We start from the raw sequence: 16,809 nt of genomic DNA, 5'->3' as shown, positions 1-16,809 counted from the left end.
AAAGGCTAAGTGTTATAATTATACATCACTAGCTACTACATTGTGGTATGTTATAGTTGATGTAAGCTGTGTTAGGCAATTATATTCTCACATTCTCACATAAACATTGGTTTTATCCTCCAACAGAACAGACAGCAAATTAAAGCTATGTGGAGGCAAAGCCATCATGTCGCTGGTGCTTCTGTTCTAAATTCACCGGGAAAGGCTCAAGTTTCAGGTAATGTTCATTGAATTAATTATTCTTGAGAAATTATTTAATGTTTCTCAATAGCAAAATCAACAATTTTTCAAGAAACAAAAGCAAGTCACTAGTTGTCACTTTCCCTCCCTACAGTATGTAGTCTAAGGTGTTTGGTAAGGTATTTTTTGGCTAGGAAAGTTGATCCTCATATTGCTTTCTGAAACAGTCTCCAGCAGGGAAGAAGTCCCAGCATCGCTCCTGGTACATCTTCCACACGTACGACTCCTGAAACAGGGGAAGGTTGACAGACAGTAAAGTGAAAGTAGCTGACACCGTGTTGTGTTGTCAGCCTGTGAGAATCCTAATAATAATCTGAATACAACAATAAATGTACTGCAAACCACACTGACCTGACCAGTGTGCTCCGTCTCATCTTTGTTGATGAGGTACATTAAGAAGAACCTGAAAAATACACACAGGTTAATGTTGGCTCATTCGTAATCACACACACACATACACACACACACACACACACACACATGCGCGCGCGCACACACGCACACACACACACACACACACACGCACACGCACACGCACACACACACACTCTAAAGGCTGTTTTATGTGTGTAAGACAAGTGTCGGTCGACAGTGTCTTAAGATAAAAATACGTATGTCTTTTTACATCATACATTTTTGTCTTGACACTGTTGACAGACACTTGTCTTAGAACTATAGAACAGCTATAACAGAGAGTAAACTGACATGTAATTGGCCAGGTTGTTATAACAGAGAGTAAACTGACATGTAATTGGCCAGGTTGTGCTCATCAAAGGTGTGGGTCTCGAAGCCGTGCGGTGTCGTATCAAAGTAGTCACTTCCAATGCCACATATGAAGCATTTCGTCTGCACAAAATCAATGAATAGAGTCAGAGCATGAAGCCCTGTTATGCATATTCATATAAATCTTGCACTTAGAATTATAGACAAAATAAGGATAAAGAAATAGCAATTCATACCTCCATGTCTTCCTTGACCTGCTCTTGTTGGTCTCTGAGCTCTCCAAAGGCATCAATAATCAGACCTGTATACAGCAATATCATTAGAGGTTCCTGAAAATTTAGTGACCCTGGGAGCTAAGGCAAAGTGATCTCAGGTAGGGGACAAACAAATCACAATTCATGAAGACCTGGAGCCTCCAAATAGGTTTTCTAAATTATTCTACAGGTGGCTAGTGAAGTGATCAAGATCCACATAAGTGAGGAAACTCTGCCCATACGGTGTACAGTATCTCTTTCCCTTGAATAGCTTAAAAACCACACTCTATTCTTAACGTCAGTTATCATTAGTGCCCAGTGACATTGCACTATACATATCATATGTGCCCAGTTGACTCACCCTGAATAATGGCCAGCAGGATGACAATGACGAAGAAGAAGAAGGTGATATCAAAGACCACTCGGTACAGCTCATATTCATCTCCAGCAGGATCCTCGATCTCGTCGCCTATGCCACCACCGGCACGCACGCCCACATACATGTGGAACAGGTAACACTAGAGAGGGAGGAAAGAGGGAGGAGAAATAGTGTAAATTTGTATATGGTGTAGAGATATACAGTGTGGGTGTGGGTGTGTGTGTGTGTGTTAAACTTCACGGGGCCCTATCTTGGTACTTGATATCCCCTATTTGCGCTTGCGCACCTGTTTGCGCGTGCCTTAAGGCAGGCAAGATAACAGTCCGCCTTGCGCACTTGTCCAGGTGTTATGCAGAGTTTTTCACCCCTGCCCGGCAGCAGCTAAACGCATCCCCACCTCATGGGAGCATAATTGTAATGATTTATACAGAAACATAACTGTTTAAAAATGATATAATTGTTTGGGTAGACGTGACCTCCCTGTTTTTAAGTTAAAACAGCCCCAAAATATCGTGAGGATGCAATACTGGCGGGGGAGCATAACTTATCACAACAACCGGCACAAGCACAGATTAGAGGCGTGCCAAATCATTTATGCACGGCGGAAACGGGATTTGGGCGGTGTTAACCACCAGAATTATTCACAGGTGTTGCCTGGCAATGCCTGGGCGTTGCATCAATCAAACCAGATTTCCGTCTGTAATACAGTTTGCGTGAGGCATGCTGTAATTCTCCCCGTGTAATTTGGATAGTTGTAGGCCTATTGACTCTCATAATCTCATAACGACACCATCACATCATACCTGTTAAAACATCTGTGTTTTGATGCAATTCGGGTTATTTTGTTGGCTGGGGTGGGACAATAGAATGTTTGCAGCGGGTAAACGGCGGAGACAAAAGAAAAGATTGGAGGATTTACAGTGGACTCAAATAAAACTCGGTGAAACACTGAGCTGCCACCGAGGACAGAGAGAGATGGAGAGAGCTTGTGACAGATCGGCTGTGATGCCAATGACCCCCCGGGTTATAGCAGGTGAAGGTGAATAGCCTATTGGTACAAGTTTTCTCAATTAATTTACCATAACCCCTCCTTGCGACGTGATAAAAGTTTCTCAGTGAATTATAGTTGATTGCCTCACCGAATAATCTGCTGGTTACCCAATTTTAGCAGCAGAATTTGATGTCCTGGGGTGGCACGTCCGTGCGTAATGACGTTTCCGTGCTGCGCGGAGATTATGGTGCGCAATCAAGTGCAGCGAGTATTTTAGCGCCTAGAGTGCAGCTAAGAGGTTCTTTTCAAAGCTCTTAGCGCAAAGTAATTGCGCGCTGGTGACGATAGGATAATGCCATCTATCCCCACATTTTAGCGCTGAATCGCCTGCTTTGGCATGTGGCACGCCTATGCCCAGTACAATTATAACAGGCATGCGCTTGTGCCCGCCCCCAATTTGCATTGCGCACGGCGTTAAACGAGTGCAAATGCTAAATTACCGCTTTTGCGAAGATAAGGCCCCACATTTGTTACATGAACAGTGACTCACAGTCATCATGTCATCACATTTCATATCTGGTTCGTCTTCGTCCTCACTCTTGTTATAAAACTTGCGGAAGAAGTTGAAGGCGACTACTGTATAGAGGTACACAACCACAGCCAGCAGGCCCACTGTCATCATCAGCTGGCAAAAACAAGGAGAATCAGAGTGAGTAAATTCAGGCAGTGGCAACAGAAATGCCACAATGCAACATCAAGATTTTTCAGTTGTTTCTACTCATGCCTGTTTTCCATTGTGCGTGACCGAGGACAGGATAGTGCGCAGAGTCTTGACACCCATGGCGATATCCAGCAGGTGACAGGCGAAGAAGAAGTTGTTGTAGTGGCCGAGCAACGACATTATCAAGTACCAACAGAGGTAAAGGAAAGTCTACAAAAAGATTAAGGGGAAAAATCATTTCAGAGATGAATTTGTAAACAAGACATCCACATTTACACCATACAGCATCAGGTCCCATTGAATTGTGCACATGTTGGTGGTGGTGGTGGTGGTGGTGGGGGGCTATATTAATGGAAAAATAAAATTAGCTGTTGTGGCCAATTGGTACTGTACCATTTCTTTCAATGGCTCCAATTCTGAAAATGTTCAGTGCATCAAACTGTAAATTATTATTATGTTGTTGTTGTTGTTAACACAGAGTGCGTTCCTTTCTAGCCTACCGTGCCTCGTCCTCTTCCTCTTTTCCCTCCTCCTCCTCATGATTCATTTCTACCTCTTTGGTTTCCTCTTGAGGGGGCTCGCAGATGCAGTTCGCCCGCTACGTGGGCTCACATACGCAGCTCGCCCGCTACGTGGGCTCACATACGCAGCTCGCCCGCTACGTGGGCTCACATACGCAGCATTATATAATATAATTTTTACACTCACACACACACACACACACACACACACACACACACACACATATACTGTATATACATATATATATATATATATACAGTATCTCTCTCTATATATATATATATATATATATATATATATATATATATGCAATATATCAAAGTTGATATTGTTTTTGCTTACACCGTCTGTGAACACAACTCCAAATTTCCAGATCTGGTACTTTATGTCAATGGAAGTAGCCCTGAAAAGATACAACATTGGTTCATATTCAGCAAATAATATTTTGCCCATTTTATATGATTTCTTGTATTATTATGAGGAGAAGCATGGTGTGAATGTCTTTGATGGTGAAATCAGTGCTGTACCATGTGAACATGGAGTTGTCTGGCTCCTCCTGTTTCTTCTCATGTTGCTGACTCACATCCAGGGAGGCTAAATCCACTCCCAGGAGCTCTGCAATTCTCTCTCTGCCATAAATGTCACCATACTTATCCAGAACCTGGACACAGACATTACATATTAAAATAAGGTCCAACCCATTTTAAACCCATGTGACTAAAGGGTAACACTTTACAATAACGTACACAAATACTATAGTAGTTACTAGTAAACTAACCATTAACTAATAGCCAGTTAATGAGTAGCTAATGAAAAATTTAGCATTAGTCAATCACTAGATAATCATAGTTAATGAGTAGGTAGTCATTAGTTAATGATTAGTATCTAATTTCCTGAGTAGAGTAGTTAATCATTACCTAATGATTACTAAATGTCAGCTCGTGAATAGAGTAGTTAATCATTACTTAATGATTCCAAAATGTCAGTGCGTGAATGTATTAGTTAATCATTAGTTAATCATTAGTCAAGGTCACATTGTGAGTATAGTAGTTAATCATTAGTTCATGATTAGTTGTTAGTTCCTTAGTAGAGTAATTACTCATTAGTTAATGGTTAGTCAATGGTCAGTTTGGGAGTATATAGTTAATTGTTAGTTATTCATTACTTAATTACTTAATTATTACCTGTCCATTAGTTACTCTTTTTGTGTACCCTATTGTAAAGTGGTGCATCATACTCAGTGGTTTATGAATACTGAATCATTACTTAATTATTATCTGTCTATTAGTTAGTCTTTTTGTGTACCCTATTGTAAAGTGGTGCATCATACTCAGTAGTTTATGAATACTGAATCAGTACTTAATTATTACCTGTCCATTAGTTACTCTTTTCATGTACCCTATTGTAAAGTGGTGCATCATACTCTGTAGTTTATGGGCTCTATTCTCCCACAGGCCATCGGCGCTATTACGGGCCTTAACCGCAAAAAAACGTGCCTTGCGCCTGTTTCGGCAAGATAGCAATAGGCTTTAGGCTGCCAAATGCGCTTTAGGCCGAATGGGCGTGGCGCAGTCCCAAAGTGGGCGTGTCGGCGCTAAATACCAGCCTAGTCATATCTTGGGAGCTGGCCTACATTTAGCGCTTTGCGCTTTTCAAAAGCAGGCCTATTCTTTGCCTTCACTGCTTCTTCTCTGTCACCCTTCTCTCTCTCTCTCTCTGAGTTCCCAGCATGCATTGTGTTTCTTCATTTCGCTACTAAATAGCCACCAAATGAGCCAAAATAGATATAAAAGGTAGTTCTAAATTAATGTGTAATGGTAACACAGCCTGCCATTGTCAACATTTCAATATTGGACCAAATAAAACCTCGAAATGAAAACACCACCCTATGTGAAACATATATGTCCTCCTGGGCATATATATACCCCTTGTCGAGTTAACGTGATTTAGAGAAGTAACAGCGGAACGCGCTTCGGAACGCGCTTCTAATGGCATCTGCTATACTGTGATGTCCGTCCAATAACTTGGCCCTATTTCACATTTAGTTTTACAATAAAAACACATTTATGCAATGACTTGACATAATGTAGGGTATATTTATGTGCATCATCCTTCCTGCAGCAGGCGAGAGAAAATGATATCTTTCTGGACAAACTTTCACCAATCTAATAGGCTATATTTTTCTAGCTGATGCATAGAACATTATTTTCACTTTGATCTTGCTATAGTGTAGCGTATTTACATGCTTGCAGTATTGAAACTGCAGTTAGATTGGTTTGAGAAGCATAATAATATGGAATAATAGCCTATAATGCAGACAGACAGGCTGGATGAAGGGAGGGGGGGGGGGGGGGGGGGGGCAGAGCGTTTGGCTTTCGTCTGGTTTTGCGGGATCACTGGAATTGGAGCTAAAAAGGCAAGCGTGCGATTCGTTTATTGCACTTATCCAATGAGCATGACGGTGCATAATTTTACGCCTAAAAGGCGTGGTTGTAATGCTTTGGGCTGCATCTAGCGCCAGCACAACGATATCAAGTGCGCCTTTCCACGCCCACTGCTTTGATCTGCGCCTGCCGCTCGGCCTAGAAACTGCGCCGATGCAACGATAGGGGCCTATGAGTACTGAATCATTACCTGTCCATTTGTTACTCTTTTCGCACCCTAATATAAAGTGAAAGATATCCTTATCAAATAAACACTCCCTCCAGGTGAGATTCGAACCCTGAACCCCAAGATTGTTAAAGTGTAAGTCTGGTTCTCTACCATCTGAGCTAACCAGCCTATTACTTGCTAGAGCCATACTATAGGTCTGTAGAGTCAGAGATTAAGTATTATGTCCTATCCACATACTACTTTCTGTTCAAGTACTTATAGTTTTTAAGATATTCCACCCAAATACTACCTTCTCTCCAAATACTTATAGTTTTAAAGGTATATTCCATCCAAATACTACTTCATGTCCAAGTACTTAGGTATGTTTCAGCCAAATACTACTTATGTCTAAGTACTTGTAAGTACTTGGACAGAAAGTAGTATTTGGGTGGAATATACCTTTAAACTATAATACTTGGGCTCTGGCTCTACATTCGATAGTATGGCTCTAACAAGCAACAGGCTGGTTAGCTCAGATAGTAGAGAACCAGACTTAGAATTTAACAATCTTGGGGTTCAGGGTTCGAATCTCACCTGGAGGGAGTGTTTATTTGATAAGGATATCTTTCACTTTATATTAGGGTGCAAAAAGAGTAACAAATGGACAGGTAATGATTCAGTACTCATAAACTACAGAGTATGATGCACCACTTTACAATAGGGTACACAAAAAGAGTAACTAATGGACAGGTAATAATTAAGTAATGATTCAGTATTCATAAACTACTGAGTATGATGTACCACTTTACAATAGGGTACACAAAAAGACTAACTAATAGACAGATAATAATTAAGTAATGATTCAGTATTCATAAACTACTGAGTATGATGCACCACTTTACAATAGGGTACACAAAAGAGTAACTAATGGACAGGTAATAATTAAGTACTTAAGTAATGAATAACTAACAATTAACTATATACTCCCAAACTGACCATTGACTAACTATTAACTAATGAGTAATTACTCTACTAAGAAACTAACAACTAATCAGGAACTAATGATTAACTACTATACTCACAATGTGACCATGACTAATGATTAACTAATGATTAACTAATACATTCACGCACTGACATTTTGGAATCATTAAGTAATGATTAACTACTCTATTCACGAGCTGACATTTAGTAATCATTAGGTAATGATTAACTACTCTACTCAGGAAATTAGATACTAATCATTAACTAATGACTACCTACTCATTAACTATGATTAACTAGTGATTGACTAATGCCAAATTTTTCATTAGCTACTCATTAACTGGCTATTAGTTAATGGTTAGTTTACTAGTAACTACTATAGTATTTGTGTACGTTATTGTAAAGTGTTACCGACTAAAGCAAACAGCTCACCTTTCGCTTGACAAATTTGTCCCAATAGTTGTTGGGGAAAGAGCTGTACAAAAAAATACACATGAGAATGGGACTTCATTTACTAAAGATGGAAATCAGTGTTTCTGAATGGTTCTTTTCTGTGCTGATAAATGTTTAATTATGTTTTGCATCTTATGGGGGACAAATATTTATTTTTCCACGTACGGTGTGTTCAGGACCAGACGGTCCCACTGCCCTTTGATGTCATCGTCCTCGGGCTGCTCAGTGATGTAGAGGCCATCAAACTCCAGCTTTCTGGCAAGTTCCTTCTCCCTCTTAAAGATCACCAGTGGGATCTGAGAAGAAACAATAACAAGTACTGTACAATTGCCGTATGATGTTTATGAGATGTGAATGTCAGAACATGATTTATTTTACATATAGCCTACAGCAGGCATTTTCAAGGGGGGCTCCAAGCAGTTTCAGGGGAGGCTCAGTATTACATTAGTTATCAAAAGGAGATCACATACAGTAGAATAGCCTAAATGTGTGTGAATTAGTTAAAGAGATAGCTCAAAGATACAGTAGTTTTGTGGAAATTTACGGTTTTTCCCACTTTCCCAGAGTCAGAAACAAAAAAATGCCTTTGGAAGAACCTTTTTTACGTATTTAGTACGATACCCTACGCATATCCACGCAAGCCCTGGTCCTACCCGTAGCAGAATACTGCGCCCCAGCCTGGAGCAGAAGTCCATATGTGAACAAGGTAGACACTGTCATCAACAGCGCCCTCCACATAGTTACTGGTTGTCTGAAACCCACCCCTGTGTCCTACCTGCCAGTCCTAGCTGGAATCGCCCCAGCCAGGGATGCGGCTACCCTCGCCCTGGCAAGAAAAGCCCAGAAGCACGACTGGCACATCCTGCACAAAGCCACAACAACACCGGCACCACCATGCAGGCTCAAGTCTCGCCATCCCTACAACAAGGCAGCACAAGAGATGCTACATTCTATCCCTGAGGACTTGTCCAGAGACGCCTGGCTGGCAGCATCCTGGGAACAGATGTGGGAGACGGCTGGGCGCTCCCGCATTCAACAATACATCCAGGACCCAGGAGGCGGTGTAAAAGGAGAAGACATGCCATGCCATCTATGGACCTTACTGAACCGTCTGCACTCTGGCGTCGGACGCTTCAAGTCATCCCTGAAGAAGTGGGGCCTATCGGACAGTGCGGCATGCGAGTGTGGCGAGCCTGAACAGACTGCCAAGCACATAATCACCGGCTGCCCCCTATACAGCCCACCCTCAGAAGCTGGCCTTTTCGACTTAGGACCGGAGACGAGGGCGTGGCTGCATGACACTGAGTTGGCCATCTGATGATACACGAAAAAAGAAGAAGAATGTATTTGGTGTAGTCTGAAGTATGCCAAACAGTAATATCAGGCTATCTTGGCTCAATTGTTGAGTGTCTATGGGATCAAATAACATAATCATGATCCCATAGGCATCCAGGAATTGAGTTAGGAGGTGCCTTTTTCCCAGCTTTGTCTGGGGAGAGGCCCACAGTCTCACACTTTGAAAACCCCTGGCCTACAGTAAGTGCATTATTTACTTCACCAACATTTTGCCATGTCTGCCATTTTTGTCTGCCATTTAAGTTTTCTCCTCTCTCCCCAGAGGAGTTTCATAGTCCACTTCAGTGGCTTATTACAACTCAGCTCAACTGTGTGCTGCTCCAGAGTACACTGGTTGATTCAAACTGCGCTCACCTGTGTGCTGCTCCACTCTGGAGCTCTCCATGGTGCTGAACCTGTGTTGAGGCATTTTGGCCACTAATCAGCCATTTTTGCCCATTTACAGTAAGTCAGCCCAAATTACCTAATTCAAAAATCCGCCTCTGTCAGGTTACCCGTAGACTCTTTACACTTCCTGAAAGATTCAGCCATATAAAATGAGTCTCCGAGCGAGTGAGTTTTTCTAGAACTGTGTCCGGGCAGCGTGTTGCTGCTCTGCGTTATGGATTTCACCATGTTGACAAGGAAACATGGCCTTAAGATTTGTCCGGCTTTCCCCTGTTCAGTTGAAGAGTGTGGTTTAGCGGTAGCGGAGGTTGTCGGGGCTGACAGTATTAAATCTGCGGCCAGAATGAAAGGAGCGGTGGTGATTTTTGTGGATGAGGTGGCAACGCTGTTATTGCAAACGGCATTGTAATGAATGACACGTTTGTGTCGGTGCTGCCTTTGGCATCGCTGTCTAGAAGAGTGGTTGTGTCTAATGTTCCTCCGTTTATTAGCGATGATGTCTTGGAAATGGAACTTTCCAGACACGGAAAAATAGTATCCCCCACTCACTGAGTGCCATGGACGTCTTTCGACGTCCAATTAAATAGTGACGTAGAGTGCCAAGGACGTCTTTCGACGTCCAATGCGTTTTTTGACGGTGGGACGTCGATCAAAGCCTTCCGCATCTCCTGTACAACTATTGTAGCTATTGGAGGTCTATAACCTATTTTACAGAACCCTTAGGTGGCGACAGTGCTCTCCAGGTTAACAGAAAGGCAGAGAAAAACAGAGAATAAGTCGTTGGGGAAACGGAAATCGCATCGCATCCGTATGCATCGATATGCATGAAGCGTTTTAACGTTAGATGTGCCTGCAGCAGCCAATCTGCTCCCACAATTGAGCTCCTCCATGTCCGCTGCGACAGCCCATCCGCATGATCAGCCGTGGAGTTGTTATTATTCTCAACTGGAAGCATAGGAGCCGGTGACAAACACACGCGGAACGCTGTAAAAAAGCTGGATGTCGCGCACCCTTCACTGTGCACAGCAAACTCAGCAGAGAGCCACCAGAGACACTCCCATACGGAGGAGGAGTGTGCAGTTGAGGGGTGGGAGGGGGGGGGGCACGTAGAGCAGCACACAACACCCAGACAGACCCAGACAGCAGGACAGGATTGGCAAACGCAAGCCAGAATATCCGATGCCCACCAGCAGCAAATCAAGACCAGCAAGAAGCTGCAACCAGCAGCGCACGCAGGGGCCAGCGCTGCTGGTTGCAGCTAAAAATATTATTCTGCCAAACAAAATTCCCTGGCCTTCACTGTTTTATTGAAGGAAATTATTTTTGAGGTGTGACTACATCAGAAAATTAGCTTCAGAGTCAGTGATGTGTTTGAAATGTTTAATTTCACAAAAGGGTCATTATCTCAGCTTCTAGAAAAAAACGGCTCTTTTTGGTTAAATCAAGCTATCTTCTCCGGCTGATAACTAAAGAACGGAAAATTATATCAATAAACCTGTTTTTGCTGATGATAGAAAAGAGTCTCATCGTTCTTTTTGCATGTTCAGTGTTTACATAGTAATATCACACAATATTCTGTGGGCCTCGAGAAATCACTGAAAAAAGCTCTGAAACTCTGGCACTGGGAGCGTCCGTTCTCCAAAAGTGGCTGGCACTCAATGAGTTAAGAAAGTGTTGTATGGGTGTAAGTCTCCTTCACTTCAGCCTGTAGTGTCTCACAGGAGACAGCTGTTCATGATCCTGAATAACAGCAACGCTGATTTAACCATGTCTTTTCATCTGGAAATTGATGGGATTGATTATGTTCTCTTTGCTACGTCAGATGTTGGCTGTTGGACGTTTTGGCTGTGGTAAAGAGGGACATGTGATCAGAGTTTGTCCGGAGAAGCCTGCCGGGTCTGCTGAGACCCTCAAATCCAAAAAAGCTTTGCTAGCAGACCTACTTGGCATTAAAGCACAGGGAGCGCTAGTCCGATCACGTTTCCAAAACATCAACCAGACGGATGGTCCCTCTAAGTTTTTCTTTGGATTGGAGAAGAAGAATGGACAGAGCAGATACATGCATACATTACGGTCAGCTGATGGAGATGAACTTGCAGAACTTCATGAGATCCGTAGACGGGGGGTGCAGTTCTATTCTGGCGTATGTGGAGAAGGAACAGTTGTTTAAAAGTTTCTGCGAGGGCTTGCCTGAATTCTCCAGTGAAGACTATCCTGAACTGGATGAACCTTTGGTTGAGGAGGAGTTGTATGCAGCCCTGCAGGGGATGGATGGCGGGAAGGCCCCGGGCATTGCCGGTCTTCCTATTGAGTTCTATAAGACATTCTGGATTGAACTTGGTCAGGATCTTATGGACGTTTTCAATGAAAGCTTTAAGAATCTGTCTTTACCTCTGAGCTGCAGGAGAGCTGTCATAACTCTGTTGCCGAAGAAGGGAGACCTTCAAGACATTAAAAACTGGTGTCCAGTCTCCCTCCTCTGTTCGGATTATAAAATCCTGTCTAAGACCCTGGTGAATCGGTTGAAGCATGTGATAGAAGATGTCATTCATTTGGATCAGACTTACTGTGTGCCTGGTAGGTCCATCATAGACAATGTGTCTTTTATTAGAGATGTTTTGGACATCTCTGGTTCATTATTCTAACAGACCGCCGCCAGGTGGTGAGAGTGGGCAACCTCACCTCCTCCCCACTGACCATCAGCATAGGAGTGCCACAGGGGTGCGTCTCCAGCCCCTTCTGGTATGACCTCTACACCCACGACTGTGTGGCGACTCAAACTTCGAACACCATCGTGAAGTTTGCAGACGACACAGCGGTCGTGGGGCTGATCTCCAGGAGCGACGAGACGGCCTACAGAAAGGAGGTGGAGGCCCTGGAACAATGGTGCCAGGACAACCACCTCTCTCTGAACGTCTCCAAGACAAAGGAGATCATTGTAGACTACAGAAGGGGGGGGGGGGGGGGCGCACACCCCCCAATCACCATCAATGGCACAGTGGTGGACCAGGACCTGACATGGGCCAACCACACCGCCACTGTTGTCAAAAAGGCCCAACAGCGACTACACGGACTCAGGCGCCTGAAGAAATTCGGGCTAAGGCCAAAAATCCTCAGGGACTTCTACAGAGGCACCATTGAAAGCCTGCTGACTGGTTGCTTCACCACCTGGTACGGGAACTGCACCACCATGGACCGCAGGGCGCTAAGAAGGGTGAGGTGCGCGGCCCAGCACGTAACAGGATGTGAGCTGCCAGAACTGCAAGATCTGTACAACCAGCGGTGCCTCAGGAGGTCCCTGAAGATCATCAAAGACACAAACCATCCCCACAACAGTCTGTCCTCCCTGCTACCCTCAGGGAGGAGATACAGGGTCCCAAGAGCACGCACAAATCGCTTGAGGGACAGTTTCTTCTCGCAGGCTACGAGACTCCTTAACATATACAAATAGTGTAGTAGCTGTACTGTACCGCACTGCAGCTGCTACCATCATGTATGACTAATGTTCAACAGTATGTTTAATTAGGTATATGCTACTTGCACCTAACAGAATGTTATTATGTTTAATTATGTTTAAAGTATGTTCATGCCATTTGCACATATGTGCAGTGAATACGCCACTGTCTGTGGTGGGTCTACTGCTTTATTGCTTGTTGCCTCTTGTTTCTATTTATTTATTTTTATTTTTTGCATGTTGTAACGGAGTCTACAGCACAAGAATTTCACACGTGATACTTGTACTACGGAGTGACAATAAAAATCTTGAATCTTGAATCTTGAATTAGGCATTAGTCTCGCTGGCTGGCCAGCGAGACTAATTAGACTTTGGTCTCATTTCGTTAGGCCAAGAAAAAGCATTTGACCGGGTTGAGCACCCCTACCTGTGGAAGGTCCTTGAGAGGTTTGGTCTGCCCGCGTCTCATCGCTATGATCATGGTTCTGTACCAGGACATTCAGAATGTATTGATTAATGGGGGGCTGAGTGCTCCTTTTATGGTTCAAAGAGGTGTCAGGCAGGGCTGCGCTCTGTCTGGCATGCTCTACGCTTTGTCTATTGAACCCTTGTTGCATAAGATGAGGTCCTGTATTGACGGTTTGGTGTTTCCAGGTTTTAATAAAGCCCTGTCTGCTTATGCGGACGATGTAATGGTCCTGGTTAGAAACCAGTCTGAAATTAACATTCTTAACAAAACTGTAGTTGATTTTGGTCTTCTTTCTGCTGCAAAGGTGAACTGGGGGAAAAGTGAAGCACTGGCATTGGGAAAATGGTATGGTGGTCTTCCAGTCTTACCGGGGGGATTGGGGTGGAAAAAAGATGGTGTCAAGTATCTAGGTGTTTATCTTGGCAACAAGGAGATGGTTAAGAAGAATTGGGAGGGATTGGTTGAAAAGATGACGGGAAGGTTAAAAAAGTGGAAATGGCTGCTCTCTCAAATGTCCTTTAGAGGGAGAATCCTAGTTATTAATAATCTTGTTGCTTCAGCATTGTGGCACCGTTTTGCTTGCATGGAGCCACCTGCTGGGTTACTCTCAAAACTATAAGCAATCTTAGTTAATTTATTTTGGGATAGAATGCATTGGGTTTCTCAGAGTGTGCTCTTTTTTTTTTTACCAAAGGATGAGGGGGGGGCAAGACCTGGTACACCTAGCAAGTAGAGTGGCTGCTTTTTGTTTACAATTTGTACATAAGTATCTGACTGGTTTTAATATAGTATGGAAGGAAGTTGCAAGTAATATTCTGAGAATAATATTATATATATTATAAGAACGGACAAATTGGGACTTGATGCTGTTTTGTTTTTGTTATGGATTGTAAGTTTTTAGATCTGTCTTTGTTGCCTGATTTTTACAAGGGAGTTTTTAGAGCCTGGTACCTTTTTGAGAAGAAGGTTTTGGAACCATCAGTTTCTCTGTATTGGCTGCTAGAGGAGCCTCTTATAGGTGGATCCCGAATGGACTTACAGGACCGTGGAATAGCAGGCCTCCATCAAGTACTGTGGTCGGCTGGTGCTACGACTCTCAGGCGTATAGTGGATGTAGCTGGACCTGACTTTACGAACACTGATGCTGTAGCCACACTGATTGGACTGAAATCTGCTCGTCATGTGAGGACTATTCTAAACGGGTGGATTAAAAAGTTAACGCAAGAGGATAATTAACTTTTGAAAATGTATTGGGAAGGCGAGGAACTTCCGAACGAGGGGGACCCTTTTCCAGATTTGGGACTGTTACCGAATTTAGATTGTTGTTCTGGTTTATTGTTGGACGTTAAAAAGAGGAAAACTTTGGATTTGCACGCTGTGACTGGGAAAATGATATACAGTTGTGTTAAAGTTTTAAATAAATAAAAGTTGAATGGTAAAATAGACAGTTCGGAGGGGGAGACTTGGGGCTCTATCTTCCCCCTGGCCTTAAACGCTACTTTAAGGCCTGGTGCAGCGCTATTAGTGGGCGTGGTCAGGCGCATTCCCTTTGTCCTCGGCGCTAAAGCCGGAATTAACCATTTAACCACACCTTTTAAGCATATAATTATTCACAACTGTGGCCATTGGCGAACTGCAGTAAATGAGTCACACTCTTCTCTTTCAAGGTCCGATTCCACGGAGCGATCCAGTAAGTCAGAAAAGGCCGCCAAAGTGCTCTGAGCTCCCCCCCTCCCTCTCTGCCAACTTCCATCCCCGTCTGTCCAAGTGAGAAGAATGTTCTAAACGCATCGGCTAGAAAAATATAGCCTATCCCTGGATGTCATGATGAGATTAGATTGGTGAAAGTTTGGACATTGCATCGTTTTCTCTCGCTGCCTTTTTCTTCTCCCACTCTGCACGGCAGACAGGTAGGATGATGCAACAGCCTCTGAATGACAGGGGCTCAAAACCACGGTATAACAACTTTTTTCATCGGTCATTGTGCCTGCCTAGTGCCTACATATAAATTAGTGTGGCCTTTCTTCCAAAATAGTGATGGTTCTGTCATTCTGTGGTGTAGCCTACATTTCAGATCTGATGCTTGCAGTGCGCTATAGGGGCAGAAATTGACGAGAGGGAGAGAGGGAGTGAGAGAGAGGAGAGAGAGATAGCGGCAGAAAAAGTGATTGAATAAGGCCGTGGGTGCATCCCCAGGGTGGCACACTGAATAAGGCCTGGTTTTGAAAAGCGCTAACCGCAAAATTAACGCCAGTTGGGAAGATAGCGTTAGGCTGGTATTTAAGGCCGAAACGCCCATTCTGGCCTATTCTGGCACTGCGCCACGCCTCTTCAGCGTAAAGCACATTTCGAGGCGTAAAAACATGATGGTATCTTCCAGAGTCCGTTTTTTGCGTTTAATGCCAGTTTAGTGCCTAAGGCCAGGGGGAAGATAGAGCCCTTGGTGTCACTGACACTGTGAAGCCAACGTGGAGTTTTTTTTAATAAACGACCTCTTAACAAGCGCTCAGGTGACCTACAGTGGAGGATATTACACGGAGCTATTGCGGTTAATGTTTTTGTCTCAAAAATGTATCACACTGTGTCAAATGCTTGTCCTTTCTGTGGGTTGGTAGAAACAATTTTTCATTGTTTTTTAAACTGTAAGAGGCTTTTGGAACTTTTCAGTGTTTTGGAGTATCTGTTTGCTTCCTTTAATGAAGTGTGGTCTGAGACTGCTTTTATTTTTGAGGCAAGTTACAGGAAAACAAGTGCAATGAAGTGGCACTGTTGGAACTGTTGAATTTGATTGTTGGTGAATCCAAACTGTCTATATATATTACTAGGAAAAACAAACTAGCAAGAAAATTGTGTGGAGCGATAGTTCCTATGTTCATTTATCTCGTAAAGGCTAGAGGATTGATTGAATGAACAGTTTGGAGGTATTTGGCATCAGTGGTGTTATAATGATGCAATTTGTTCAGTAGTGGACGATGAATACATTTTTAGTATTGTGCTCATGTGAACAGTCCCACGTTTCCCGATATTAGGCAGATCAACAGACATGAACTATTCATCTGAAAGGGATAAATCACTGGGCCTAACTGCGTGAGAGGTCTTGGACTTAATGATCGATGAATTGATGAATTCATGTGTGTTCTTGTAATAGAAAAAATATTTCTAAAACTCCTCTGTTTTGCTGTGAATCCTTTTTGCGTGATAACAACTTCTGTTATGGACACGCAATGTGGATGATCCAAGGTACACCAGAGAAACCTTCAGAATTGATGAAGCAATGCAGCCCC

At 43.3% G+C, this 16,809-nt stretch overlaps 1 protein-coding gene across 1 annotated transcript in view; it reads right to left on the bottom strand.

Annotated features, from left to right (window-relative positions):
- Window positions 1–370: 370 nt before the first annotated feature.
- Window positions 371–16,809, bottom strand: part of LOC310771454 (ryanodine receptor 1-like) — a gene marked incomplete at both ends in the record, with an annotated part of 103,636 nt that continues 87,197 nt past the window's right edge. Inside the window, 11 exons of the mRNA XM_083631913.1 lie at window positions 371–466; window positions 592–643; window positions 986–1,086; window positions 1,200–1,264; window positions 1,579–1,735; window positions 3,138–3,272; window positions 3,372–3,518; window positions 4,173–4,233; window positions 4,358–4,491; window positions 7,839–7,881; window positions 8,025–8,155. Coding sequence (XP_083488039.1) covers window positions 371–466; window positions 592–643; window positions 986–1,086; window positions 1,200–1,264; window positions 1,579–1,735; window positions 3,138–3,272; window positions 3,372–3,518; window positions 4,173–4,233; window positions 4,358–4,491; window positions 7,839–7,881; window positions 8,025–8,155 — 1,122 coding nt within the window. The remainder of the gene's footprint in view (window positions 467–591; window positions 644–985; window positions 1,087–1,199; window positions 1,265–1,578; window positions 1,736–3,137; window positions 3,273–3,371; window positions 3,519–4,172; window positions 4,234–4,357; window positions 4,492–7,838; window positions 7,882–8,024; window positions 8,156–16,809) is intronic.

The sequence above is a fragment of the Poromitra crassiceps genome (assembly GCF_964638095.1).
Source record: "Poromitra crassiceps genome assembly, chromosome: 1".
NCBI lineage: Eukaryota > Metazoa > Chordata > Actinopteri > Beryciformes > Melamphaidae > Poromitra > Poromitra crassiceps.
The sequence above is the reverse complement of the archived record's forward strand: the minus strand, read 5'-3'. Positions and strand labels throughout refer to the sequence as shown.